The sequence below is a fragment of the Balearica regulorum genome, chromosome 19, assembly GCF_011004875.1.
Source record: "Balearica regulorum gibbericeps isolate bBalReg1 chromosome 19, bBalReg1.pri, whole genome shotgun sequence".
Lineage (NCBI taxonomy): Eukaryota > Metazoa > Chordata > Aves > Gruiformes > Gruidae > Balearica > Balearica regulorum.
The window spans coordinates 6,547,960-6,575,910 of record NC_046202.1 but is presented as its reverse complement, the minus strand read 5'-3'; the positions used below and the strand labels follow the sequence as shown (position 1 = coordinate 6,575,910).

General features: G+C 39.4%; 1 protein-coding gene and 1 long non-coding RNA gene across 2 annotated transcripts; one reads left to right on the top strand and one right to left on the bottom strand.

Annotated features, from left to right (window-relative positions):
* Positions 1-10: 10 nt before the first annotated feature.
* On the bottom strand, positions 11-18,504 carry NCBP3 (nuclear cap binding subunit 3). The gene is made up of 13 exons (XM_075771504.1): positions 18,025-18,504; positions 16,215-16,280; positions 14,479-14,584; positions 13,388-13,513; positions 10,416-10,544; positions 8,079-8,152; positions 7,037-7,145; positions 6,187-6,286; positions 5,752-5,858; positions 4,873-5,158; positions 3,884-4,041; positions 2,513-2,677; positions 11-2,003 (listed from the first exon to the last, which is right to left on the bottom strand). The coding sequence occupies exons 1-13, from the start codon at positions 18,175-18,177 to the stop codon at positions 1,768-1,770; spliced, it is 1,815 nt and encodes a 604-aa protein (XP_075627619.1). The 5' UTR covers positions 18,178-18,504; the 3' UTR covers positions 11-1,767.
* Positions 18,505-18,583: 79 nt separating this feature from the next.
* On the top strand, positions 18,584-27,868 carry LOC142604517 (uncharacterized). Its single transcript, XR_012838383.1, has 2 exons — positions 18,584-22,739; positions 22,833-27,868. It is a non-coding gene; the product is annotated as an uncharacterized LOC142604517 (long non-coding RNA).
* The last annotated feature ends 83 nt before the right edge of the window (positions 27,869-27,951 follow it).

The window sequence follows — 27,951 nt, the reverse complement described above, 5'->3', positions numbered from 1 at the left end:
GATTCAAAGCAGTAATACAACACAAAGGTTTACTGGCAAAAAGACACTGGTTAAATAAATTTTATCAGAATCTTGAGAAATGGGTGTAGTATGGGTATGATTCTATCTGAAAACTTTGCAAGGGATATCAATGAAAGCACATGTTAAAATTAATTATTACAGTGATCAGACATTGCAGTCATTTACTCTCAACAGTACTTTTATGAGACATATTTATATATTCAATAATTAAATATAAAATCAAGGATGAGTGTCACAAAACAAGGAAATAATAAGGCTTGAAGCCCAGTCAGTCCCCAGATTACCCTTCTAGTCGCGGTACCTTACATTTTACCTTTCATTTTACATGCTGCTATTCTTATACATGATAAAGCAATAAGAAAAGTTAATTGCAGATTCCTTGCTTTTGTGAAGCCTCAAACCTACTTCAACTTAGTACAAAAATAGGGGGAAAAAGGATAAAATGTTTGTTTGTTAAAAAGCAGAAAGGGGAAGAGATATTCATAGACATTTTGGACTGACAGAACCTAGGAAATAGGGACAACGCAAACAAATATTCAGACTATCAAAATGTAGCAGACAATGTTTTTGCTACCTGTTCTGTTTACCAGAATGTGATGTGCTAGCATTATTCCTTATTTAGAATTATTGGCAATCAAAATAAATGCCATAGGCAACAAGAAAAAAATTGCAGTTGCACACTGATCAAACCTTTTTCCTACCTAGAGAGGGTAATGCAGGTAAAAAAAGCTTAATGTAACAAGTCAACCATGTCCACATCCACATGTACTATACAATAAGAACATTCAAAAATATTGACATGAGACAGTGATCCTATAGTTTTCCTTTTCTCTTTCAGTTATATATATATAGTTAAACAGCACATAGGAAAACACCACTATAGCTTTCACTGTGGCCAACAGGAAAATTCTCACAAATATAAAAACATTTGTTTTTAAATTGTTAGTTTTCTTCAAAACATCATACAGATGAAATGAAAGAAATAGAATTTCTCATCATGTAACAACAAAAAAATGAAACCCTTGGGAATTTACACAATTCTCAAACATCCAACTTTGCAGTCTTGTCCATCTCAATCCCTACTACAGCAGAACATAGTATCACCAAAATAAATGAGTACAATTCCTTGAGAGCAGTGATGCTACGTGGATACTATGTGAAATTTCACTGCACTAAAACATTTAACTTAGATTTACATTCAGTATTTTGGAGGAAGGGAATGCGATAGTCCCTTCAGGCTTTATCCTTGCTGGCTGCCTACCCAGAAAGCATTATTGTTATTACTTCAAGAGGAAAGGGAAGGTGCTGGTAAGAGCCAGAAGGGCAAGGCAACGATGTTGATTATGAAATGCCCTGTTCTTTGGATGAACCGTGTAAAATATTTTGTTAAAAGGCTCCATGTTAAAAATATTGAGAACAAAAAGGTCTTCTTAAAAATACAGAGCATTTCTGCCTCTTCTTTTAAGTTCAAAGCTCAGGGAAAAGTGTTTTGCTAGAATTAACTACAGGTTTGCTGTAATAAACGTGTATGACAATGCCCTAAGTAACACAGGGCCAACCACAGACTCCAGACAAACGTGATTGCTTTAGGTTTCAAGTGGCATACGCATCTCTGTTTTTGTATAAAAGGAACAGAGATGTTCTGGAACCTTCACTGCAGAGTCTTTGCCAGTGTCCAGCTTTTGGGCAAAGGAAATCTTGCCACATTGCAGAGTCACAATCTTGAGCATCAGAATGTAAAAACAATCATGATTCAGTGTCTGAGCCAGAACTGCTTTCTCGGCTGATTTCAATTTGTAGAGATGGTAAATTATCCAATCGGCTCTTTTTTTGCCGAGACTGTTCTTTTTCCTTAATGAGAGCACCCCAAACCCGCTGGAGCTCTGAATCATCTTCCTCTGGAGATGCCACAGAGTTTTCAGGTTTATCTGAAGTCTTTTCTTGTGTCTTCGGAGCAGAACCTAATCTGGTCCATAAATTACCTAATCAGATGAAAAACAAACATTTTTTTTAAAAAAAAAAGACAGGACCAGGAGGAATTCTGGAGGAAGTCTGAGGAACCAAGTCTTATATTCACTGCATCTCTTTAAATTCCTCGTACTCCCACCTTAATGTTTGCCATGGAACTCACTATGCTTTGAAGCAGTAGCTGAAATGAAAATATCTTGTTCACTGTTTCTCATTTGCAGAAAATGCTACACCCAGGTCTGAAGTGCCATTGCATTCATTATGCTGGTTTTAGTGCACTGGTTTGACCACAGTTTTAAAGGAGCCCTCTACTTTTAAGCATACCTATATAAAAGATACTGCTCATAAAAATATTCAGCTCAACCTACCTACCGGTATTTAGATTTCAAAGCTCTGAACAAACATTTGGTAATTCATCTTTAATTTCACTCAACTGATCATCCTTCATGATTTGCTGCTGAAATTTCTCTTATACTCTAAAATCAAAGGCATTGCTGTATTACATTTTCTCCGTAAAACTAACCTGATTTCTTCTCTCTGGTATCAGAGTAGAGGCCTTTTACATCTTGTTTGGGGATTCCTAACCGGCTGTGTACATCTGATATTGGTTCTCGACGAGGAACAGAGATACTACTTGGAGGTTTAATTTCTGGAGAATGTGGTCTTTTTCCCAGTCTTTGCCGCACATCTAGGGATATTTTCAGTGATTAAAAAGACAAAAATCATGTCACCTTTATTCTAGTTCTGCCGGCTACTATTATGCACGTTCACAATTTGTACAACTTGAAACTAAACAGAGTCTCTGGTTTTATCTTTTCTGTAGTCTTTCCATTTAAGTCTTTCATACTCAGATTTCAGTCCTGGCAATGTCTGCAATACAATTTATCCAGATTTCTTTTTCTTTTTTTTTTTTTTTTGGCAATAAATTTGACATTTAATGTTTTCAGGTCATGCTGTCTCCAGAAGAGCCAAAAAGTAAATTATTCCATGGCTTGCTGCATTTCTATTTTAGCAGCACAGTGTGTATGGATCCAGCATGAGGTACGGTCATAGAAAAATTGGTATGCCTTCAACGGTTCTTTTCAGGTATCAGATACCTTGCTTTAGAATTCTAATACTGCTTGATATTTCGCAGAAAAAAAATGAAAACTGGAATATAAGAATGCTCAATATATTGATACTTAGCACATGATGCGAGTTCTTACACTCTGAAATCTGGCTTAGGTAGATATTACTAGTCTTAAAGAAGGTTCTAACAAAGACATAAAGGCAAAGGAAGTTATAGGATTTATGTGCCAACTTGTCAGAGCCCGAAAATGTGCAGAAGGGGTAAAAATATACTAACATAACTTCTACATTACAGGGATAGAGAAGGGTATCTTTTCATTTATCAGTCAGATAATTCTCCGGATACAATGTATGTCTGAGGTAGCTGAAATTACACACACCCCAGTCAAAAAAGCAACAGTTAAGCCTGCCAATTGAAAAATACATCCATATTCATGTAATGCATGTTCTTTCATGTAAGTGGCTAGTGTTTCATGTTACATTTTGTAGATGAGCTCCCCCACATGCTATGTTTCTCAGTCTCGTACAGAATCTCTGCCTCAGAGTGAGCAATTGAAAAAGACAGAGTGGGGGGAAACAGAAACAGGTAAGTAAATTGGATAAAAATAAATGTCACTCTTCAACTCAAACGTACTTCATTTTTCCCCCAAAGCAATCCCTAACTCAGTCTCTTAGAGAGGAAAAATTAACTGTATGGATGCAGAAACTTGCTGCTGAACAGAATTTCCTCAGGTTTGTATTTTGCAGTGGAGCACAGATGTGAAATGAATATATCCATTTTAACAGTTCAGTCGCAATTCTGTACAAAGTGAGAGTTTAAAATTACCTGATTTTACAGTGCTGTTTGGCTGACGTGGCCCAGTACTATTCTGACGTTTTTCTTCTAACAGTAGTCTTACATCTGCAACTTTCTCTGATGATCCTTTACTGCCAATCCGATTTTTGATATTACTGGTTGCTATGCTATCTGCTCGCATGGAATTCCTAAATCAAATAACAATAGATTTACCATCCCTTAAATGAAATGAAATCTAGTATAATTCTTAAGTCTTCTTGTATGTAAAATTACATCACAGAAAACAGTAATATCAGGATTTCTCTACCAAGAAACAGAGGTAAAAACATTACTTAGAAGAGCACGTGTTCCAGTCAGAATCCTAAGTTTATCAATAACCACATGAATACCTCAGTACCCATTTCAAGGCAGGTATCGAGTTTATCTGCTTAAGGCTCCTTTGACTCCTCTGGGTCAAAATTCAGAGCAAATAAACAACCTCAAAATTGTTAAAGGACTTGACCTTGTAATGAAGTATAATCATACTACTGAAGGGACACGTTAAAGTTATTTTAATAATCTACAATATATGCAATTTTGGTTAATATGCCTATAATGAACATAAATTCCCTTTTGTCTTCAAAGCTTAAGGGTTATTCTTCTTTCTGAGAAATGAGGAATGGATAAAGGGAAAAGAGAGAGAGGAGCTCTTTGTCCCTGGCCTAGCTATGAAATGCAAGAACTTAATTGTGCTTGCTTGCATATGTTTCTATTGATTCCACTTTGAGCTTCATTACTATCAATAAGAAGGGTTACAAAAATCTGCAAAGGAAGCTATATTTTAAAAAATGTTAATTGTAATTAAAAGTGTGTATCACAGTTTTCTGCATTTTGTATTTCTTTTTAAAATATCTACAAAATTATGTTAAGAATTGAAAAAGTAGCTTCAACAGTTCGTCTTTATGCTTTGACAGCTCTGTCAGCAATTAAAAATTAGAATCCTTTTTCACTGATACTTTTAAAGAATAAGAAACTTTTACCTGATATTTTTCAGTTGTGATTCCACCTCGTCTGCATACATTGTCATTTTCATGCTCTTTTTGGGAGAGGGTGTTGATATCATTTTCAGTTCAAGATCATAGTCCATTTCATCAGAATCAGATGCACTAGCACTCGATCGTCTTGCTGCACTGCGGTCTCGGGACTGTTTGAAAGCTTGCAGTTCGTCACGGTACTCTACCACAACTCTGTCATCTTCATCCATATCCTGATCTTCTTCCTCCTCTTCTTCCTCCTCAATAGGCTCCTCAGGAACATTTACTAAGCCTGTAGGAAAACACATTGATTCTGATAAACTGAAGTTTATCATTCATATAAGGTACGTTAAAACCAAGGCCAAAAAAAAAAAAAAAAAATCACTGTAATTAATGATCCACTACAAATAAGTCCTTGTAGTGCTCTAAGGCTAAAGAGAGAGAGTATTTTGCAAACTATTTTAAGTGGAATCTATATTACAGAACAGCCTAAGTGGAAGAAAATCACGACAGGAGGAAAAAAAAGTCCATGGTGTTCACTTTCTCAGAAGCCTGCTCAAGCATAAAGCTGGACTGAACAAGTGAAGTACAATTGCCTCTTGTAGTAGTACTGTAGTAGTAGTTCGTACCTCCTGAACTAAGCATAACAATTCCTATGATCTTGCAGGGCTTAATGTGACAACTGTTGGCTCCATGATAATCCTTTTGTGTCTTGTAAGCAGTAACACCAAAAAGAATGCACGTATCATTAGTGTGAATTTATCACATATACTGATTTAAACATAAATCAGCAACTTAAATTTAGCAGTGTGCAAGTTTCTGCCTCAGTTGTTCTCTGCAAACACTTAAAATATGATTCATTGTTGACATATTGGCATCAATTACCTGAATGACGATGTTTATAAGGAGGAGTCAAGCCAACATCATCCCCAATAAGCGTCCTTTTCTTTATCACATCCCGATGGATTCGACGCGAATGGTATCTTCGTTTCCTGAAACACCAGAAAAAGAATGACATTCCTGTCACAGAAAAGGCATCATGAATGAGCCATATTCAGTCCTGGATTAGGCATATGCAATTATCACTTACTTTAATAGCAGACATACATTTATGTCAGAGATCTGTTCTGAATATAAACATTCTTTATTTTCCTGAGAAAATACTCCCCTTGCAAATTCACAGTCACATTGCAAAAATGTTATTTACACATAAGAAGCATCTACATAAACTGAAGAGAAAGAAAATTCACAAATTAGAACAGTTTTAGACTATCTTGTCCAATTACCCGCAACATTCCAGTTCTGCTATCCAATACTCACCAAGAATTGCTAAGAATTCCCTTCATGCCTCCATAATTTGGATTGCCATATTTCATGTAATACTGACTTCGCCTTGCAGCTCCCAGCTCTTTTTTGTCATCTGAAAACAACATAAATTAAAGGAATATTTCCCTCTTAGAATATCTCTTACAACACTAGCATAAAAATAAATAACCATCCAAAGACGCAGAGAGTGAAAATAAGACTGAATATGTCTTACAGATCAGCATTACTTCAATCTCCTTCAACAAGGATGCAATTTTGCTGACACCTCTGAAATGTCTCCTACCACCACAGTTTATTTGTGTCTAGAAAATTCCAGGGAGACTCAGTTTCTACTTATCAGCTTAACAGAGCATTACATCCCACCGTAACTGCTGGAGGCTATACTTACGCTATTCATGACTTCTCTTTTATGAATGCGTCACTTCCCACATGGCCCAGAAATTATATGGATTTTCATTTTACTCATAAATATATTATTTAATATCTCAACTGTAGTTAGCAATAATTTCCACTAATACCTCATCAGCATCTCAAATTATTTTCATATTTATAAAATATGGAATTTACCTCTGTGGAGAAGGGCATCATAAAACCTATTCTATGGTACTGGGAAGAACGCCTTGAGCCCAAGGTAACATTCTTTATGTACAGTAATTTTCATACAACTTGAACTGGATTTTATTCACACATTAAATGTGGATTTATTGCAAAATCTTAATACCTAATGATTAGCAAAACACCTAATTTTGCAAATAAAAATTAGGTACTTCAAGCCATTAATTAGTCAACAAATAAAACTACAACAAGCGATTAATTCGTTATGCTTGTTAAGCTGTTCATTTACCTTTAGTAGCAAATCTCATGAATAGCTTGTTTCCTTTAGCCAGTTTATTGGCAGGGCGAAGATCATTACGCAGGAGAGAATCCTCTTCTACCTGGGAGAGGGCATCCAACTTGGGGGAGGGAGGGGCAAAAAAGGTATTTTGGACTCAAAAATAAAATTACTGTTGAATAAAAATGGATTGCTTACAGAGAAGCAATCAACTGATTATTAAGAAAGTTACTTTTCAAATTATGCTCAAATGAACTCTGCTTTTTTTCCTTGACAAACTAACATTAATTTTTAAAGTAATTTGCCCTAAAGATTTAAAATATTTCCTTCTCCTCCTTCATAACATTATCTCAGGTTATTAAATCCAGTAATTTTCAAATGACACTATATCAGTGACTGAGATGCAGAAAATAAATAGCACAACTCGGACACTGAAAAACAACTATTTGATTTTCTTTTTTTGCTTGTTTCATAGCTAAATGATTTTACAAACAGGTTCTCATGCCCTCACACAATGACTAAAAGGCACTTTTTAAAATTTATATCTGCTTCATAAAAACTAAAATTCAGACTTCCATGATGTATGAGTGTTCACTAAGCCACTCCTAAAGAAAATACTAATCACATCTCTTATATAGTCAGCCAGTGAAGATTAAATTACTTACAAAACATCAATGCGTATGCTGATTCCCACATATATCTATGGACAGCCTAAATCCTATTTGTCTCTAAGCACTGCCTGCACTGCTGAAAGGCTGTTGCCTTCCACTATTGTTCTTTCATTGCCTCCTCTCAGCAGAAAAGAGCAGCCAGTCTAGCTCTTATATGCTGGATGCCCTAGCACTCTTCAAAATCTACTTCCACAAAACACTCACGTATCCATTCTCTCCAACAGCACATCTGCACTTCCTGTCATTTCCCCCATCTAATTTACTTTGATAATTAAATTGCGAGTTGCAAATACATATGGTTAAAACTACAATGTTATGAAGACTTTACACCAGTCAGAGCAAAACTTCCATAGTAAGTGTTTTTACTTTCTTTCTGTACTGACCTCAACATCACTTGGATTGTCATCCTCAACCTCGCCTTCTTCTGTCTCATCATCAGAACTTTCCTCCTGTTTTTCTGAGAAGGAAAATAATTGGGGAAAATAACCTCCATTTTAGTGTGTCAGTCACATTTGATTATTATTACCTACATTCTCTGAAATCAAACTGAAGGTGTTATCCTTTCTTCTGTGCAGCCTAGAGAATAATCAAAACAGTAAACGTCTACAGAAATTTGAAGCATGCATGAGCACAAAATAACATTAACTAGACAGCCTCTGTGCAGATAACTGCCTGTGGCAGCACACATGGATTATTAATTCTTTGAAAGCAAATGAAATTGCACTGCATTTCAGGGTATGACAGAGATCAGCAAGGCCAAGACTGTAAAAGGAATATAAAAACGTATTTCCTTCAGCCTCCCTTTAAAATGCTGCAAGTACCTACAAGTATCTAATACTAACAATGTAAAACAGGTTATTATTCTAAAGCTTAGAAGTTTCTGAGAGAGCAGGAGAAAAAAAAAATCTTAGTGACTTAATTTCAAAGTGAAATAACTAACAAAAGAGTGCACACTTCCCGAACTACTAAAATTGTGAGATGCTCACATAGATTTTTCATGGTTCTTTTTAGCTCAGAGTGAGAAAATTGATACTGGATTTTTTTTTCAGTCATCAAAAAAAAAGTAGTTAATATGGACAACTATCAACATACACCAATATCGTTTGCAAAGATCTCAAAGTACTTCATAGACATAAGACTAAAAAAAAAGCCTTTTATATTTCAGAGTTCCTGATCTTAATCTCATCCAACAATAGACTTGAAAACTTAAAATAGAGAGCAGCAGCTGTTCAAAAGAGCCTGACAAGTTCAAAGAAGAGAGTAAAGTGTGATTAGCCAAACTGAAACCAAAGAGGGAATTTAGGGAAACAAATTAGCTAAATTCAAACCTGAATAATTAAGTTCCATCAGGTACAGCATCAAGCACTTTTTTCCCCCCAAATAAGCTTCTTGCGCTTCTCACAGGTAGACTGGTCTCGCTTCCCTAAATGTCTAAATAGCCCTCAAATTCCTATCTGAAAAAGTAACGATGCAACTAAGCCAGATTATTCCAGTATCTCTGTATGCATCCCCCACCTTAAGATGTAATTGAACAGTTTGTACTTCATCTAATATCCCACTTTTCCAGATGAACAGGTGAATAAGTTTACGTAGGAGTAATTTAGATGATGGTTTTTATTTTGAGATGTGGTGTAATGATGATGCAATATGTAATTTGTAGTCAACCAGATTAAATACATGTATTTATGCTCCATTTAAACAAGACAGTCACTAATCTCCAAAAACTTCATAACAAGTCTTACTTGAAGCATTATCAACATTTGCGCAAAAAATTAAAGTCACGTGGATGGTTGAGGAGCCACTGCGTTGTGGAGAGAAGCAACAAGAAAAGGGGATGAGTTAGAAGGATCCACAAGTTTAACAAAGCGCTAAACTCCAAACTTTCTAGAAAGGCTTTTGGTAGCACTGCAAATATCTAATGGAGAGACTGGCTACTTGCATTTTGTTCATGTAGCATGTTTAAGCAAAATCTATGGAAGAGTTAATAAATACAACGTCTCTCTGCTTTGTACTGTGTGGTACAGTACTCTGAACCACAGCAATTTCTCACACCAGCCTAACAGCAAAACAGTCCTAAGGTAGCAAAAGCCTCATTTTTAATTTACATCCATAAAAGTAAAATAAATTTACAATGAAGGTATTCAGGTACCAGATTTATCACAACATTAAGACGTACTTTTGCTGCCTTACTCTGACCTTTCAATGTGCTTCCTTCTTTAAAGTACAATAGCCAAGTTTAGAGATGATATACACAGCAGTGAAGTGATACAGTGTCACACAGTGTGAACAATACACTTAAAGGATGGTGGTGTATCAAGAAAGGAATCAACTGTGGTATTTCAAAAATAGGACATTTTCTTACACCTGCTTTTTCCATGCTTAGAATCCATCCTTTTACTGCCTTCGTACGCACATCACACAGACTTATTTCTGTGCAACACGTACTACTATAAATATCATATCTGAATAGGACCCTACATCTAACATGTTTGGTATCAACTGTATTACTGCTTTTGGTCTAGTTCCAACCCACCTTTTAAGAAGCAGCTTCTTCAAAAGGTTTCCAAGATGAAAGCCTTTTTTAAAGTGGCAGAATACATTTACCTGAAACTATATGATAGAAGCTCCTTCAGTAATTTAGATTATGCGGTACCCAGGCACAAGTTGAAAGTTTCATTGATTTAAGTAGATGATGTCTATATATGCGTATCTCAATCTACCTTTCTTGTTTTTTTCAGCTGTCTTCTCTTCATTGTTTTCTCTGCTTTTTGTTTTCTCCTGATCAGGCAAGGAACTCATATTTATTAGAGCCCGTGTTGCTGTTACTTCATCAAGCCAGACCACATTACCTGTGACATTTATAAACACACACAAAAACAAAATGTGGTTTGTATAATCAAGCAGTCACATACATTGTCTTACTGGAGGGTAATCACTAACAAAAGTTCATAAACACTCTTATATAGTGACATGACAAAACAGTAATCAGATACACATCTTGTAGGGAAAGTCATATTAACACACTCAATAAGCAGGAGAACACACAACTTTCATCACATTACAAAAACCACATGCAACAACTGATCAAAACCAAAATCACTGAAATGCACAACCATATGTATTAGAGACTGCTTCCTGAGTGCAGCAAATTTGGATACTGAATCAGGGTCAGTGTATTTCATGAATGTGTTAGCACACAAATGCAATTAAGGGGGTAGGGAGAAGAGAAGAAAGAAGCCTTGATTGTTTTCCCTTTGGCAATTTAACAGAACCTTGGACTTTACTGTGGAATTCTGTTAATCTTTTCCAAAAAGCACAAAAATAAGGGAAAATAGAGGGGAGACTGCTCAAGCAGTTTGCACAGATTATCATGTACAGAGGTTAACAATATGGTTCAGTATATGCCTCAAGTATCAGCAGATGATACTAAAATATAACTTATTAGGCCAATTAAAAAGCATTTCATAGATGTTGAAATTGAAAGAACTAAAACTGCTTAGAAACAGGTTTTGAACAAAAGCTTTCTGCACTGATGCATTCAGTGTAAATACAGCAACAAATGTCATTTACCGCTCCGCCGTTAAGCAGTGTATTCAGATATAAAGAAAACTGTACAGCGTCCCAAAATAAAAGTTTCTCTCCTAAATTATTTGAACAGACAATATTTACAAGGTAAAGGACACCCAGATACTAACCTCACTGATTGGCTAATAACTTTTCAATTACGTATGCCTATCTGCTCTTCACATCTCCAAATTTTCAAAGCCTTTATCATTTTACGTTCATCCGTTTGAAAGACAGAACACTGTGTGAATTCACCTTTGCACTAAGACACCTTGAGAGGTAATTCAGTTGGGAACATTAACATTTTTGCCACACTGTGACGCAAATCTATGCTGAAAAGACAATGCTTTTTCTTGGTATTTTCACCAAGCGCAGTTGGCATGCTAAGTCAGACACTGCATGAAAATTAATCACTAAAAACAGATGTGTTTTATCTATAATTGGGTATTGTTATGACTCTGAAGCCTGCATTTTTGCACTGCAAGTTCACTCTGGTTCCATGCTAAATTGACGCACGTAGCATTTAAGAAAAAGGATAATCAGACATTCTTAGAAACGTAGCCTCATATACAGAGTTAAGTTGTGCACTTGCTATCTTATGCATCACCACAGGTTCATCTAGCAGCTCTTTACTGCTCATTGCATTTCAAATTTTATGTCAGCTTGTGGCAGTATACCAAGCTGTCATACACCGTGACTTCAAGGTTACCAATATTTTGTAGCATACCATATCTTTTGTCTTGCACTGGAACAGAATTCCTTCAGGGTCATTCCAGGGAACCACGCTACTAATTCTCAGGTCATAGCCATGCTTGTCCATAAACCAGTTTCCAGCAATCCCAATTCAATTGGAAAACCTGCACTGGCTCCTACTTCTTTTTCTGATTTCAATTACAGGATTTCTAGCCACACAACAATCTCAGAGCCTTCCAATTCCATGATTCTGCACCCAACTGTAGCAAATGGCTCTTGTACAATCTTTAGTATCACTGAAGAAAGTATAACTGTCAACAATCTTCTATCTTACTGGCAATCTCACTGCATACTTACATCCTGAAACAGCCCTTGCAATGTGAATTTACATTCCTTTTCCAATCTATGTAAATCACATTCAGCTGCTACCTTATTCCACCCACTAATTTCTCCCTGAGAATGCACTAAACAAATATGGCAACAAGTCTGCTCCTTCGCAGCACAAAACCATACTGTCATGGTTTAACCCCAGCTGGTAACTAAGCACCACGCAGCTGCTCACTCACTCCTACCCCCCACAAGGGGATGGGGAAGACAACAGAAAAAAACCTTTGTGAGTTGAGATAAAGGCAGTTTAATAGGATAACAAAGGGAGAGAATAATAATAATATTAATAATAATTTTTATTATTAATAAAACAAATTATGCACAACTGCAATTGCTCACCACATATGGAAGGACAAAAAAACCCCAATGTCCAGTCTGTTACCAAACAGTGATCCTGCCTCCCAGCTAGCTTCCCCAGTTATATACGGAGCATGACATCATATGGTATGGAATATCCCTTTGGCCAGTCTGGGTCAGCTGTCCTGGCTGTGCTCTCCCAGCTTCTTGTGCACCTGGCAGGGTGCGGGAAGCTGGAAAGTCCTTGACTTAGTGTAGACACTACAACTACCTCACAACTAAAAACATCAGTGTGTTATCAACATTATTCTCATACTAAATCCAAAACACAGAACTTTACCTGCTACTAGAAAGAAAATTATGTCAGCTGAAACCAGGATACCTGCCTAACTGCACACAGCTGAATAACCTTCTCTCAGAAGGCCATCTTTTGTGATGCTCAAAGCAGGTATACTATTTATGTCAACATGTAAGCAGCACAAAATTTTAGCCCTTTGATTTTTTTTCCACTCAGAGACCTGCAAGTTATTCTATGCTATCTCTTTCCAATAATAAATACTCAACCAGATAGTTTGATTTTCACCATATGCTATTAAGTCTTTCCTTCTAAACCTCTTTTGACTAAGGCAAATGACAGGGAAACTGAGACAAAGATCAGTGACACTGAAAGCCACTAAGACACCTGAAGTACAGCTATGACTGATATAAAAAAAAAAAGTAAGAATTACAGACAAACACTCCATTTACTTACATGATGTATCATCTAACCACTCGATATGAGCAGGAGGATACTCTTTGAAATAGGCAAATATGTCCTGCGTACTCATCTCATCCACCCCACAAATGTAAATTGTGTCCAGTCTCACTTTAGGAATTGCTATAAAGAGGAACAGATACAAAGCTGGTACTCATTTCTATAGAGCAAGCTTTTATATTAGTAACATATGGGTTTATAAAGCAAACATTTTAAAGAAGCTAAAGGGAAGCTAATTAAAGCAAAGTATGATGTACAGCATTCTAAAACACCAGAACTTGAATTATTATTCCACAATGCAAAACTTTAAGAAGCATTTGTAGATGCAAGTATTGCACAGTGATCAAACTGACTTAAAACATTATTATTTTTTTTTTAAATGCTGCCAAAGTACTACCATGAAGTACTAAAGAGCCAGAATACTAACAAGGCCTGAGACCAGGACACGTGTACAAGGCACTTCCACCTGTAAGATCTGATGGAGAGCTGTTATAGGCCACGGCTTCGTGGGTCCAAGCTGCCAGTTGGAAAAAAAGCCTTGAGAACTAACCGGATGCCAAGAGCGCCAATCTGTTGTGCACACATCTCCTGGCTGATCTGCTTATATTCCAACATGCCCAGCTTGCCATCTAAGAGCGTGCGCAATCGGTCCAGCTTCACTGTGTGTACAGCACAGAAACTGATGTCACCGTGCACGGGACACAAAGTCCTCTGCTCATACATAAACAGTGACCAAGGTCTTTTCAAAGAATGTAAAGATTCTTAAAGCAGCACTGATCCAGAAGACTAATTTTGGACACATAGCACTAGGTGCCGCTGCCAAACAGTAAATAAGGTACACAAAAAATGTTTTCTTCTTTCTTGGGTTGGTAAAATGAGGAGCAAAATGGTAAGTGTCAAGTACTTTAAAAAGTAATGACATTAAAACAAAAACATGGAAAAAAAAACCCACCAAAGTGATTTCTTTTGGCAATGATCTGGGAAAACCTCTGGGGATGCAGGAAATATTACAGGATAAATCAAGTAAAGGAACTGTGAGGAAATAAACAAAGGGACCTTTTCTTCTTGTCTGTTGGATAAACTTATACCTTTCTTCATCATGTCCCGATCCAGTGCCACATTCCTTTGGGCAAGATTCACTTCAGCTCGAAAATGAAAGCGTTTTGCTCTTTGTTCCTTTTTCTCAATTGCTTCCTGCAAAATGAATAACAATGCAGTCAAAACAGGAATCACAGCAGTATTCCCAAGAAGAGATTTAAAATAAAATTTACCAGACAGCAACAATCTGTATTAATAATTGTATAAATTCTGAAGAGACCTGTATATTTCAAAATGCAGAAATAATTCACTGAAACATTTCTGTGCCGTGTAATAGTTTTAATGGAGGTCCAGCAACATAATGGGAATCAAGATGCACGGAAAACAAGCTATCCCAGACAGCGTTCGGACTCCATGATGGAGTAGTAACATTCTTTTCCTTCCTAACAAACGTACGGAGGCTATGGTCAAAAAAACTCTCTCTCAAAACAAGCACTCCTACCACATGGAAAATCAGTCTTCGAGGAGTTTTTTCCCCATCTGTTTTTTGAATATATACAAAAATGTAAACTTGTCTCTCTGAGCATGAGTTTACCAACACTAGCTGAGTGCTGACTATGCACATCTTATTTAGACTGGCAATTCAAGCTGCTTTTAAGTAGCTCATGAGCAACAGCTTATGTGGATCTTGTGCAATTTTTGAAACTGACTGAGAAGCACCTTATTCTACAAAATTTATTAGGAAACACTATACATTTTCAGACCTTATTAATCAAAGTAAAATTTGGAACACAAATTTGGATTACGCAAAACCTGCCATCAATCATATCCAAATAAACATGGGCTTTTTACTAATTTTTAAAGATTGAAAAACTTTAAGAAATGTGGTCAAAGATGTTTTGGCAGATTTGCATCGTTAAAGAACATAACAAAAGATGACAGCTTTCCCCTGACTACGACAACTTCAAATCCTTTACTGAATTAAAATATACACAAGTTAGATATTGAAGCCAAAAAACTGATTTTCAGTCTTCATCTGGAGTTCTTTTGGTACTCTTTGATAAGCACAATGTTCTGAGCTTCAGTAAGGTAAAATGGGAATTCACGTCATTTGTCAACGCACTGTTGTGGTGGGGATTCATATTTGTTAGAACACATAAAATTGTATCAGTCCTATAAAGTATATGACTAAATGATTTTTCTGCATTACCAAAAGCTAGATATAGTGGTCAACTGTACAATATGAAACAACAGCCAATTTGGTATTAAATGTACAGAGATGAGTTGTAGGATTAAGTTCTACAGAATTATGTAACTTTAAGTTATTTAAATGCAACAGCTGTTCATATTCTTCAAGCTATGTCTTAAATAATGAAACAGTAAGATGCCCTTGGAAAACACAAGGCAATGAAACTAGATTTTCCTGCCAAGCACTCGTCTTCCTTCTGTCACTCACCTAAGAGAAAAAAAAAAAAAAATCTCAGCTGACTTGTCTTGAAGGGCTTTATTTTGCAATATTGAGTGGCACCAAGGCAATTTCAAGAGAAATATTTTCAGGTTTTGGCACACAAATTTTTGTAACTTAAAACCAGTAATTCTTACAAGAGATATTCTGTCCTGATGCAGGCCACAATCAAAAGGGGAATCCCCTAGTTGTTGAAAAATGCCAGCTATCTGACCATGAGGCTAAGTCTCTGTGCATACTGGGGAAGAAATAAATGAAACTGTTCATCCTTTCCAGTAGCAATAATTAGAATATGTTGAAGAACCATAGTACAAAAATTACCTTGGAGGTTACATCTATTCCAGTAATGAAACTCCCAGCTTTGTTTTCATATCTCCTACTAGTGTCCTGAAACAAAGCAAAATGGTGGTGAAATCTCAATGAACACTGAAAGCAACATACTTGCTACGCTGAAGAAAAAATCTGCCTGTTTCTATGAGAAATATATCCTCTTTTCCTTGATTCTTACTCCAAGCTACATCCCTGGATAGACAGGTACACAAGCAATAACTCTCACTGATGTCAGTGAAGGTAAAAGCATATGAACTGAACCAAACTGCCTTTACTATAAGGATTCTTTCCTTTGGCAAAATTTAGTTTCTGGGTCTGCTGCTGCTATGGTTTTTACTTATTTTCTCTCAGCAATACAGAGAAAGTTATCAAACACCCTTCCTAACTAAAATTTCCACAATTTTGGTTTTGGGTATAATTTCCTTGTAAAACATGAACAGATTTAACAGTTATACCTGACTCCTGAAATGTCAGTTTGCAACTTTTCATCTCAAACTCAGAACACTGAGCCGTATCCACAATTAAACAAGTAACTTTTATCTCTGTTCCTATCAATATTTCAAACCCAACTTCCAAATACCAGCAAGATGAAGCATTACTGTTTTGATACAACCCTACTGATGAAGAGTAAAAGTGGAGAATGCTGTGGGGGAAAAAAAAAAGTTTCATTTCCATCAATCAGGACTAGTGAATTCACAAGACAGCACTAAACCACACAGACCCTGGACCAATGACCCAATTCTGTCCCTTCCGTGGTTTGCATATGTAAAAATGGCACCTTTTCATTCTGGCACCCTCAGGACCATCACCTGGCAAAAGTCTGGAGCTGGAAGAACACGCCTTGCTTTCTCTAGGGATAAACGTGTTGTTTACATTTGTGCTGCAATAATTATTTTGGCTAAAGGACTTTTTTCTAGAAAGTAGGCCAGTCTTAGTTTAGAAATACCAAACTACACACAATCTAACTGCTTTTTTTAGTAACAGCGTCAAAGTTTCTGTAAAACTGCCAAATGTTTAGAGTTATGAAAAACAAAAAAAAGCATTTTTTTAAATACCCCCACTATCTAAGGTTGACTCATGGAGCACAAGGAAGTATAGTAGGGTGCTGTCTCTTAGGTCACATATTTGGTAGAAGCTCAAGCATGCTGGTAAGTCAGCTAATTAGAGATTAGTTTCTGAAGAAATTTCCACACAAGTTTTGAGAGCAAAAGATTACTTAGGAGGTTAGAAGAACTCTGACCCATTGTTATGCATTAGACCTGATCCTACTGACACTTGTACATAAACAATTAGCAAAAAATGAAAAAGGAGGCGGGGAGAAGAATAGAAAGGAAACCCTCAAAATTCACTCAAAGCCCACATTCCCAGTGCCTCCAACTCAGTTGTCCCACGGTCACCCCCCTGCTCCCTACTCCAGCTATTCCCTATGTTCCCTCCTTTTACACTCTCCCACCCACAACCTTCCTCTACAGTCCACCACTACACCCCAAATCCTCCTCTCCACCACCTCCTTTATTCCTTTCGTTCCCAAGCACATCCTGGCCGCTTCTTCTTACGACTTTTCCCCCTACTCTCCTCAGACACCCCTAAGCCCCCTCCTGCCCCGACTCCCGCCACCCTCACCCCATTGCTTCCCGCACGCACTCCCCACTCCATGTCGCCCCTTTTCGCCCGAATGTATCCCCAAATGCCCCTACAGATCGCCGCAGACCCCCCACCCCGCCACCCTCAACGCCCCCCCCTACGGACCCTGGCCCCACTTCGTCCCCCCCTGCCCGTGACCCCACCGCACGCCCCTCACCGGAATGAGCTCCCGCAGCGAACGCCTCACAGGGATGGTCTCCAGCTCGCCCTCTTCCACTTCCATTGGCTCAGGCTCCGGACCGCGGGGCTCCGCCGTTGTCGCCGTTGCCTCCGCTTTCACCGAGATCCGCAGGCCTCGCACTGCCGCCATGGCTCCACCAGGCCCGCCCTCCGCCCGGCCAGCGAGACGGCACCGCCGCGGCACAGAGCGCCGCCGCCCAGAACCACCACCGAGACGGCAGGGCGGGTAGAGCGCCACCCGAAGCTAGAGCCGGTTGGGGGCCGACACGCTGAGGCGCGCGTCACGGCCATAGAGACAGAGAGAGAGAGCGGCGCCGCCGGCCCGGCCCGCCATTTTCCCCAGCCCCGCCGCGGCACCGGGGAACAGCCGGCGGTGTGCCTGGGAATACGGAACGGAGAGACCGGGGCTGTAAGGTCCGGACCTCGGTCTGACAGGCTCTACTCCCTGCAATGGTTTTTATAAAAGTGAGCTGAACTCTTACAGTGTTCCGTTTCCCCCCTCCGTCCTATAGGAAGATCCCTGTGGGACTTTACGTCTCTGATAAAATAAAGCTGATTTTCAGCTTAAAGTTCCCTGCAGTGAGTCTATATCCTGTTGTTCTCGGGCTCCGTTAGTCTCTTTGTCAAGTAATGTTTTTCCACCCAAGGTGGAACGACACATGAGGATAATTTGTTGCAACATAGGACTTGTACAGAAGATTCAAGGCTGACTGATAAAAAGGAACTGGGAGTATGCGTACACATAGATTACTCTGGCAGTAAAAAGAAGAACCATTGTTAAAGAAGGTCACAATGACCTACTCCGCATCCCAAACAAATTCAAGACCGTATTAGGACAATTCTGGAAAGGGGCTTTACTGCCTACGACCACCAGAGACCCCCGAGTCAAGAAACTGCGCGTGCCTCAAAGTAATCCAGATATTATAATAAGTTGTTTGTATATGCATGAGATTTCTGGGAAATAGCATGAATATGTATAGGTTAGGTTTATAAGTATAGGCTAACTTGAAACCTCTGTGTGCACGATAGGAGGAGGGATCCCCCACGCACCCGGCGCCAAATAAAGCGTTGCCTGTTTTCTGATACTAAAACTGAGTATTGGAGAGTTTATTACCCCATAACTGGTGACAGGTTCTGGCGACCCAGGTGGGACTCTGCTTCTGAGACTTCTCGGACCATTGGACGGTACACACTGAGTACTTTTTGGGGAAATCGCTGATCCTCTGATCCGTGGAGGTCCAGCGCACGGCCCCTGGGAGCGGTAAGGCATTGCTTTTCTTTAAAGGTGGAAAAATCCTTACAGAATTGGGTTGTGGAATTCCAGTAAAGGGACACTTGGAGTATACTAATGTGGTTAAAGGGAAAATTGATCAGGGTATACATTGCACGTATTCTCCCAGAGGTTAATTATGGGATCGGTGCAATCCCGAGAGGGCGGGATTGGAAAGAATATTCCTTTGGGTTGTGCTCTGAGACATTGGAGTAAATTGGGGAGAGACCCCCTGACATGGAAAAAGCTTGCCAAATATTGTCAACACTGGTGGCCGATGTATAAATTAGCGGAGAAAAATGGCCTAGAGATGGCAGTCTAACTTATAATACTATGCTTCAATTAATGTTATTTTGCCAAAGGGAGGGGAAATGCGATGAAGTTCCCTATGTTGATTTATTCTTTGCTTTACGAGATCATCCTGAATGGAGCAGGGAATGTAAATTAATACCAAGAGATCCTTTGGTTCTGGCCTTGGAAAAAGATAATCAGAAACTCTCTAAGCATTGTTGTTCAGCGTGTAGTATCAGTAAACCGTGCATCAAATACAGAGGACCGGACAAGGAGGAGGTGGAAATGTTGGTTGCACCCCAGGGAAAGGATGGAAGGAATCAAAGGGGGGAGGAGGATGTTCCTGATGAAGAGAGGAATTGCTAGAAGGGAGGAATTCAGTGCTATTGCAGGGAGAACAAGGGGAGGGCTGGGAGGTCAAGTTGTGCAAGCTCCGCTGCGACAGGCAGTAGGGGCAGAGGGACCAGTGACCGTTAAAGTACCTTTCTCAGTGACTGATTTATGCTTGTGGAAAAAGTTGGTGGGTACATATAGGGAAGATCCTGATAAGGTGGCCAAGGTGATAGAGATGATAATCAGGACTCAGGATCCGGATTGCAATGATTTGAAGGTGGTCTTAGATAATCTGCTAACGGTGGATGAGCGAGCTCTGGTACTTGCAAAGGCAAGGGAGGAGGCAGAAAGAATATGTGCACAAGCAGGAGAACAAGGCACTGTTAATGATCATTTTCTGCCAGCTGATCCTCATCGGGATCCTAATAACCCAGTTCATCGGGATCTGTTGACCAGATACCAGAGGTTAATCATGTTTGGAGCTTGGCATGCCATATCTAAGGCCAAAAATATGTTTAAGATATATCAGGTGGTCCAGGGTTGAAATGAATCCCCATCAGAATATTATGAAAGATTGGTTTCTATCACCAGAAGATATACCGATCTGGATCCTGAAAAGGAGGGAGATGCCTTGCAGTTAGCATTTATCTTTACGAGACAGGCAGCTCCGGATATTCGAAGAAATTTACAAAAGCTAGAGGGAGAGGATTTGAGGAATTTGAGCAAGTTGTTGGAATGGGCCTGGAAAGTGTATAATAACCGAGAAGTGGTTAAAGAGAATCAGGAAAGGAAAATAGTTGCTGCATTGATGAATCCTGGGAGAGGAGTTCCCAGAGGAAGACAAGAAAGGGGAAGAGGCAGAGGGGGAATGGGAAGAGGAGTATCTGCTCGGCTGGGTCCAAATCAGCGCGCAATTTGCAGACAGGAGAGGCACTGGAAAAGAGAATGCCCCCAAGGGAGAGGTGGAGAGTCTGGACTAAGGGCAGAACAGGCTCAAATAGCTGCCAGGCTTCTTACCCTAGATAGATATACTGATCAATGATGGGGACCAGGGAAGTCCCAAAAGAAGCCCCAACAGAACCCCTGGTCACAATAACATTGGGGAATGAGGAAACAGATTTTCTGGTAGATACTGGAGCAGCTTAGTAATTAATACTTGTAAAGGGAAACTAAGCCAAGAGAATGTGGTCATTCTTGGTGCTACAGGGAAAAAGGAAAGGAGACCATTCTTTCAACTGCTAGATTTTAATATTGGGAAACAGGAAGTAACCCATCAGTTTTTATATATGCCAGAGTGCCCTGTTCCCTTGCTGGGAAGAGACCTCCTCACCAAAGTTGGAGCACAAATAACTTTTGAAAGAGGAAGGATCTGTGTAAAAGTACCTGAATCTAAACCTTTAGATGCTCAAGTTTATATGTTACAGGACCCAGTTCAAACGGAACTGGAAATCCCACAGGAAATGGAGAACACAGTAATCCCGTTGGTATGGGCCATTGGAGCTCTGGGAAGGTCACGAGCCGCGGAACCAGTAAAGATTCGATTAAAGCCAGGAGCTAAACCGGTAAGGCAGAAACAATACCCTTTGTAGTTAGAGGCTAGAGTAGGATTAGAGATGTTAATAAATGATTTTAAAACATTTGGGCTATTGGTTGAATGCCAGTCAGTGTTTAACACTCTGATCCTGCCGGTAAAGAAACATCATTCAAATGAGTACCGTTTGGTACAAGACCTGAGAGCTGTCAATCAAACTGTAGAAGATATCCACCCAGTAGTGGCTAACCCATATACACTACTTACAACAACTAAAGACACATGGTTTACAGTTCTGGACTTAAAGGATGCTTTCTTTTGCATACCCCTGGACAAAGGGAGTCAGGAACTGTTTGCCTTCAAATGGGAAAGCCCCACGACAGGGCGAAAAATTCAATTGACTTGGACAGTTCTTCCCCAGGGGTTCAAAAATAGCCCCACTCTGTTTGGAAATCAATTAGCTAAAGAGTTAGAAGAATGGAAGCAACATAATGAAGACTCTACTGCAATATGTGGATGATGTGTTAATTGCGGCCTAGTCACCTGATAAGTGTACAGAAATCACTATATGCCTTTTAAATTTCTTGGGACAAGCAGGGTATTGAGTGTCTAAAAAGAAGGCTCAACTAGTTAAACAACAAGTATTATGTTTAGGGTTCACTATTTCCCAAGGGTTGTGGAGCCTGGGGACAGAGAGGAAAGAAGCTATATGTCAAATACCAGAACCGACTTCAAAAAGGGAACTGCAGGCTTTTCTGGGAATGGCGGAGTGGTGCAGGTTATGGATAATGGACTATGGAATAATAGTACAACCTCTTTACAAGGCATTGAAAGAATCAGGAGACAGCTTGGTCTGGATTCCACAGTGTCGTCAAGCCTTTGAGTCACTTCAAAGAACCTTAATGATGGCCTCAGCTCTAGGATTACCAAATCTAACTAAACCTTTTGAATTGTTCGTTCATGAAAGGTTTCACCTGGCTCTGGGACTCCTCGCCCAGCATTTGGGATCCTGGAAGAGACCAGTGGGACACTTTTCCAAACAGCTGGACAACGTGAGTAAAGGCTTGCCGTCCTGCCTCCGGGCTGTAGTGGTGATGGTATTGCTGATTCAAGAGGCCCAGAAGCTCACTATGGGGCAATGGATGACCGTGTACGTGCCCCATATGGTGACAGCAGTACTGGAGCAAAAAGAAAATTGCTGGTTATCACCAAGCAGAATGATGAAATATCAAGCCATCTTATTGGAGATGATGATGTGAACTTAAAGGTAACATCTATGATTAATCTTGCATTATTTCTATCCACCTCTTTGGAAGATAGTGGGGAAATAGAACATGACTATTTGCAAACAATCGAACAGGTCTACTCTAGCCAAGAGGACGTGAAGTATACCCCACTTGAACACCCTGATTGGGAATTATATACAGATGGAAGCAGTTACATGGAAGAAGGAAGACGGTTGGCAGGTTATGTGGTGGCTTTACAGGAGAAGGTGATTGAAGCAAAGACTCTTCCACCTAACACCTCAGCACAGAAGGCAGAATTAGTGGCACTTGAAAGGGCATTAACACTCTCTCAAGGAAAGCGAGTAAATATTTGGGTAGACTTTACATATGCCTTCGGAGTGGTGCACAGTCATGGAGGTATTTGGAAAGAGGGAGGTCTATTGTCAGCTCAAGGGTCCCCCATTAAATATGGAGAAACTATTGTAAAGCTCTTGGAGAGTGTCCAATTACCGGCAGAGGTCACAGTGATGCACTGTAAGGCTCATCAATCTGGAAATAACCAAAATCAATGTGGGAAACAGGCTGGCGGATCAGGCAGCTAAGGAAGCAGCTAGGGGGGGCATCTTTTTGATTGTCCATAATAAACACATTAACCTTCCCAGGGATAGGCCACAATATCAGGAACAAGATGACCAATTGGCTAAAGTGCTAAATGCTAGTAAAAATTCAGAAGGATGGTAGATTATACCTGAAAACCAACTTATAGTAACCCAACCTATAATGAGGGAAATTGCAAAGGAGAAACATCAATCTATGCACTGGGGGATTGAGGCCATGATAAATGATTTGAAGGGACAGATTTTAAGTGTTAGAATGACCAGAATTATAAAAAGTATAGTAAAGAAATGTGAATCCATTAAAGTTTCCCCAGCAGATCCTCTGGTTCCAGTTAAGCTGGGGACTGAAACAATAGATTTTCTGATTGATAGTGGGGCCAGCCATTCTGTATTAACTAGTTGTAAGGGACCATTAAGTAAGACTAAGATAAGCATTGTTGGTGCTACAGGGAAAAAAACCTTTGAGACCATTTTTACAGCCTATGGAACTCGCGCTTGGGGATACTAAACTAACACACAAATTCCTCTATATGCCAGAATGCCCTTTACCATTACTTGGACGGGATTTACTCTGTAAATTAAATGTGCAATTAAACTTCTCTGAAGGTTCTGTTCAGTTACATATTCCCCCAGAGAATGCATGGAGAGCTCAGATATGCCTGTTGACTGAGAAGAATCCTACAGAAGAGGGAGATATTCCTGATGAAGTATTAGATGCAGTAATACGTATAGTGTGGTCCTCGGGAACTCCAGGATGAGCAAAGAATGTGACTCTGGTAAAGATTCAACTGAAACCAGGAGCCCAACTGGTAAGAAAGAAACAATATCCTATTAAATGGGAAGTTTGGAAGGGACTGGGACCTACAATAAATTCTTTTTTAGAACATGGACAGTTAAGGGAATGTCAATCATAATTTAACACTCCAATTTTGCCTGTAAAGAAACCTCACTCACAGGAATATAGACTGGTACAAGATTTACAAGAAGTTAATGCGAGAACTATAGATGCGCACCCTGTGGTTCCAAATCCTTACACTCTCCTTGCCTCAATTCCTGATAGCAATACTTATTTTACAGTACTGGACTTGAAGGATGCTTTCTTTTGTATACCTGTGGACGAACAGTCAGACCATTTTTGCTTTTGAATGGGAAAACCGGACTACAGGATGAAAGATGCAGCTCTGTTGGACTGTCCTTCCCCAAGGATTCAAAAATAGCCCCACCTTGTTTGGTAATGCATTGGCAAAGGAACTAGAACAATGGCACAGTGAGTATAATACCATCACACTGTTACAGTATGTAGATGACTTGTTGATTGATTCTGATACCTATGAAGAGTGTTTAGAAACCACAATCAGCTTGCTTAATTTTCTAGCTTTAGCAGGCTACCGAGTCTCCAAGAAGAAAGCCCAGACAGGAAAAGAAAGGGTCCAATATATGGGATCTGAAGTTATGAAAGGACAAGGATAATTGAGTGCTGAAAGAAAGGAGGCCATTTGCAGAATTGCTGTACCTACTTCAACGAAACAATCAAGGGGATTTTTAGGAATGGCTGGGTGGTGTTGGCTATGGATTCCTAATTTCGGACTAATTGCCAAGCCATTGTATGCTGCTATAAAAGGAACTGAAGGGTTTTTAGAATGGACACCAGAATGTCATAAAAGTTTTGATGAAATTAAGAGAAAACTGATGGAAGCCCCTGCACTAGGGCTCCTGAACTTGAGAAAACCCTTTCAGTTATATGTACATGACAGACAACAAGTGGCACTGGGGGTTAAGCCTCAGTGAACTGTACCTGAGAAACAGGACTTGCCTAAGTAGAGGTTAAGTGCCCACAAAGCCACTTGGTTTTGTATTTAGGATTAATAATGTAGTTACCTATCATTTTGCTGTTTATGTATAGACTTAATTTTTTTCTCCACAGGGATAATTATAGAACCTCCTTGGAAAGCGTTATCAATTTAACTCTGTTAAAATTGTAAATATTATAATAGTATATTCAGTATTAGCTGTCTGTGAAGGATAATTGCAGTTATAATGAAAAGAAATAGTGAGATGTATGAGACCCATGAGAAGAGATTTCATAGTCTTAAAGGAGGGGGAAATGATATCTATAAAGTAGAATTTTCCACTTTACAGGGACAGAAATGTGTTTGGGTTAGTGCTTAGACCCTGTTTAATTCAGGGTGAAATGCACTAATTGCTTTGCTAACAACTATACCTTCGAAGAAGAGCTGAAAGACTGATAAAAAGCATGCTTTGCTAAAGAGTATCCTTGAAGGAGAGCTGAAAAACTGATAAAGAGGAAACATCCTGCCCCAGAAGGCACCCAGAGCTGGGTGATTGCCAGAGAGGCCTGAAGTCAACAAAAATTGGCAGTAACTAGGGGAAGGGAAAGGTGGCTGGGGGAGTTCATGACCACCTACCAAATTAAAGGACTATGCAAACTACCCCCCTCTCCCCCCAAGGACCGTGCGGGCTAATTTAAATATGCTTGATCAATAGTATTTGATGTGGTAATTAATAACCCATTAGCATAAATTTAGGTGTGTATTTCTAATCCTGCAACAAGATAAATATGTGGTAGATTCTGTGTGTAGTGGGCTAGCTTTGTGGAATTACCACCTAGCACCCATCTCTGTGCAGACATGAAATAAATAAAATACCTCTGCTCTGTGTGTATATTGGCGTACTGCACATCAGGTAAATGATCCCACTTTTGGAACAACAATAGGGTTTTGCATATTTTGTAAATACGTTCTATGCAAGCATGAGCTGTTCAATCCTACAATTAATAATAATAATAAGTGGCTTGAATTGGAGGATGGGGCTGGCCCTGGAAGATAATTTGATTTTAAAACTGCTACAAGGCTCTGGAAAGACTCAGAACCTGATTGGTGTTACCACCTGTCTGCCCCTGCCTAAAACTAGTAAGAATTCAGTAGAATGGGGAGTGTTAGCTAATTTGAATCACACGGAATTGATACAACTGAGTTTGAGGATTGTTAAGGAGAAAAAGACTGGACAACCACGCAAGTCCTGGCCGGATCCTCAAACAGATAAGTGACATTATATAACTCCTGTGTCCTGGTGCTTTCAGTGGGTGGGAGTTCCTAATGAAGACAGAGGATTAGACAATTACCAGAATATGATATTACAGCCAGATTTGGCCAAATTGTTTGACAACTGCAACTGCACCTGAAGGTTTAACTGTTCAAATTTCAGAATAATTTGAAACATTTCTGGGGTGTGGGAGGTGTTGTCTGTTGGGTGTGCATGCAGAAACCTCACCTCGTTTGGAGTAGGAATATTGATGAGAAGGATGGACTATTAGCAGTTTGCTACCCCATCACCAGGATATACAGTATGCGTTTTAAGTGACGGAACCTGGACCAATAGATTGCCCGTTGATCTTCCTAATTGTGAAATCACTCTAGGGGCCCTCATGTTATGTCCTTTATGGAGGAAAAATCCCCTAACCCCAAGCTTTTGGGGAAAGATAAAGAGGGAAGTGGATGAATGGCAGCTGCCTTTCGCTGCTGTGCGAGTAGGGTGGGAATTCCAGTCATTCTTTGCTCCAGGAATTATGGCTTTTGAAAACAGAGTACTGTTGATGAACTTAACTTGGCAAATGCAAACATAGCTAATTCCACCAGTACAGGGTTTTCAGAAGTAAATTAACAGATTCAAGCCAACAGTCAAATATTATTACAAAATAGATTAGCATTAGATTTGCTTTTGGCCAAAGAAAGAAGGGTGTGCGGATACTTAAAGCTAAAGGAAGAGCATTGTTGCATCCACATACTCAATGTGACACAGGACCTCAGTAAACAAATAGATCGAATTAGGGCCATAGCCAAGAGCAGCCAAAAGCTAAGGGAGGTGGCTGAAGACACTTGGGTGAATAAAATTCTACAGGGGGTAGGTGGATGGTCTTTGACAGGATGGTTGGCCAGTTTGGTTCAGAGCCTTGTTGTCATAATTGTGGTAGTGATTGTGTTTTGTGTAATGCTTAGCTGTGTGAAAAATGCTATAATGAATACTGTGTGGAAATCGATAATCAAGTTATATATTTCCAAAGGGGGGAATTGTAATGACACATGGGGTTAGTTTGTTGCAACATATGGACTTTGTACAGAAGATTCAAGGCTGACTGATAAAAAGGAACTGGGAGTATGCGTACACATTAACCACATCCTGGGACATCAAGATTACTCTGGCAGTAAAAAGAAGAACCATTGTTAAAGAAGGTCACAATGACCTACTCCGCATCCCAAAAAAATTCAAGACCATATTGGGACAACTCGGGGAAGGGGCTTTACTGCCTATGACCACCAGAGACCCCCAAATCAAGAAATTGCACATGCCTCAAAGTAATCCAGATATTATAATGAGTTGTTTGTACATGTATGGATTTCTGGGAAATAGCATGAATATGTATAGGTTAGGTTTATAAGTATAGGCTAACTTGAAACCTCGGTGTGCACGATAGGGGGAGAGATCCCCCATGCACTCGGCGCCAAATAAAGCGTTGCCTGTTTTCTGATACTAAGTATTGGAGAGTTTATTATCCCATAATTGGTGACAAAGGTGTTTCAGCTATTCTGAGAGAGAAGCCCCATCTCCTCTGGGCCTA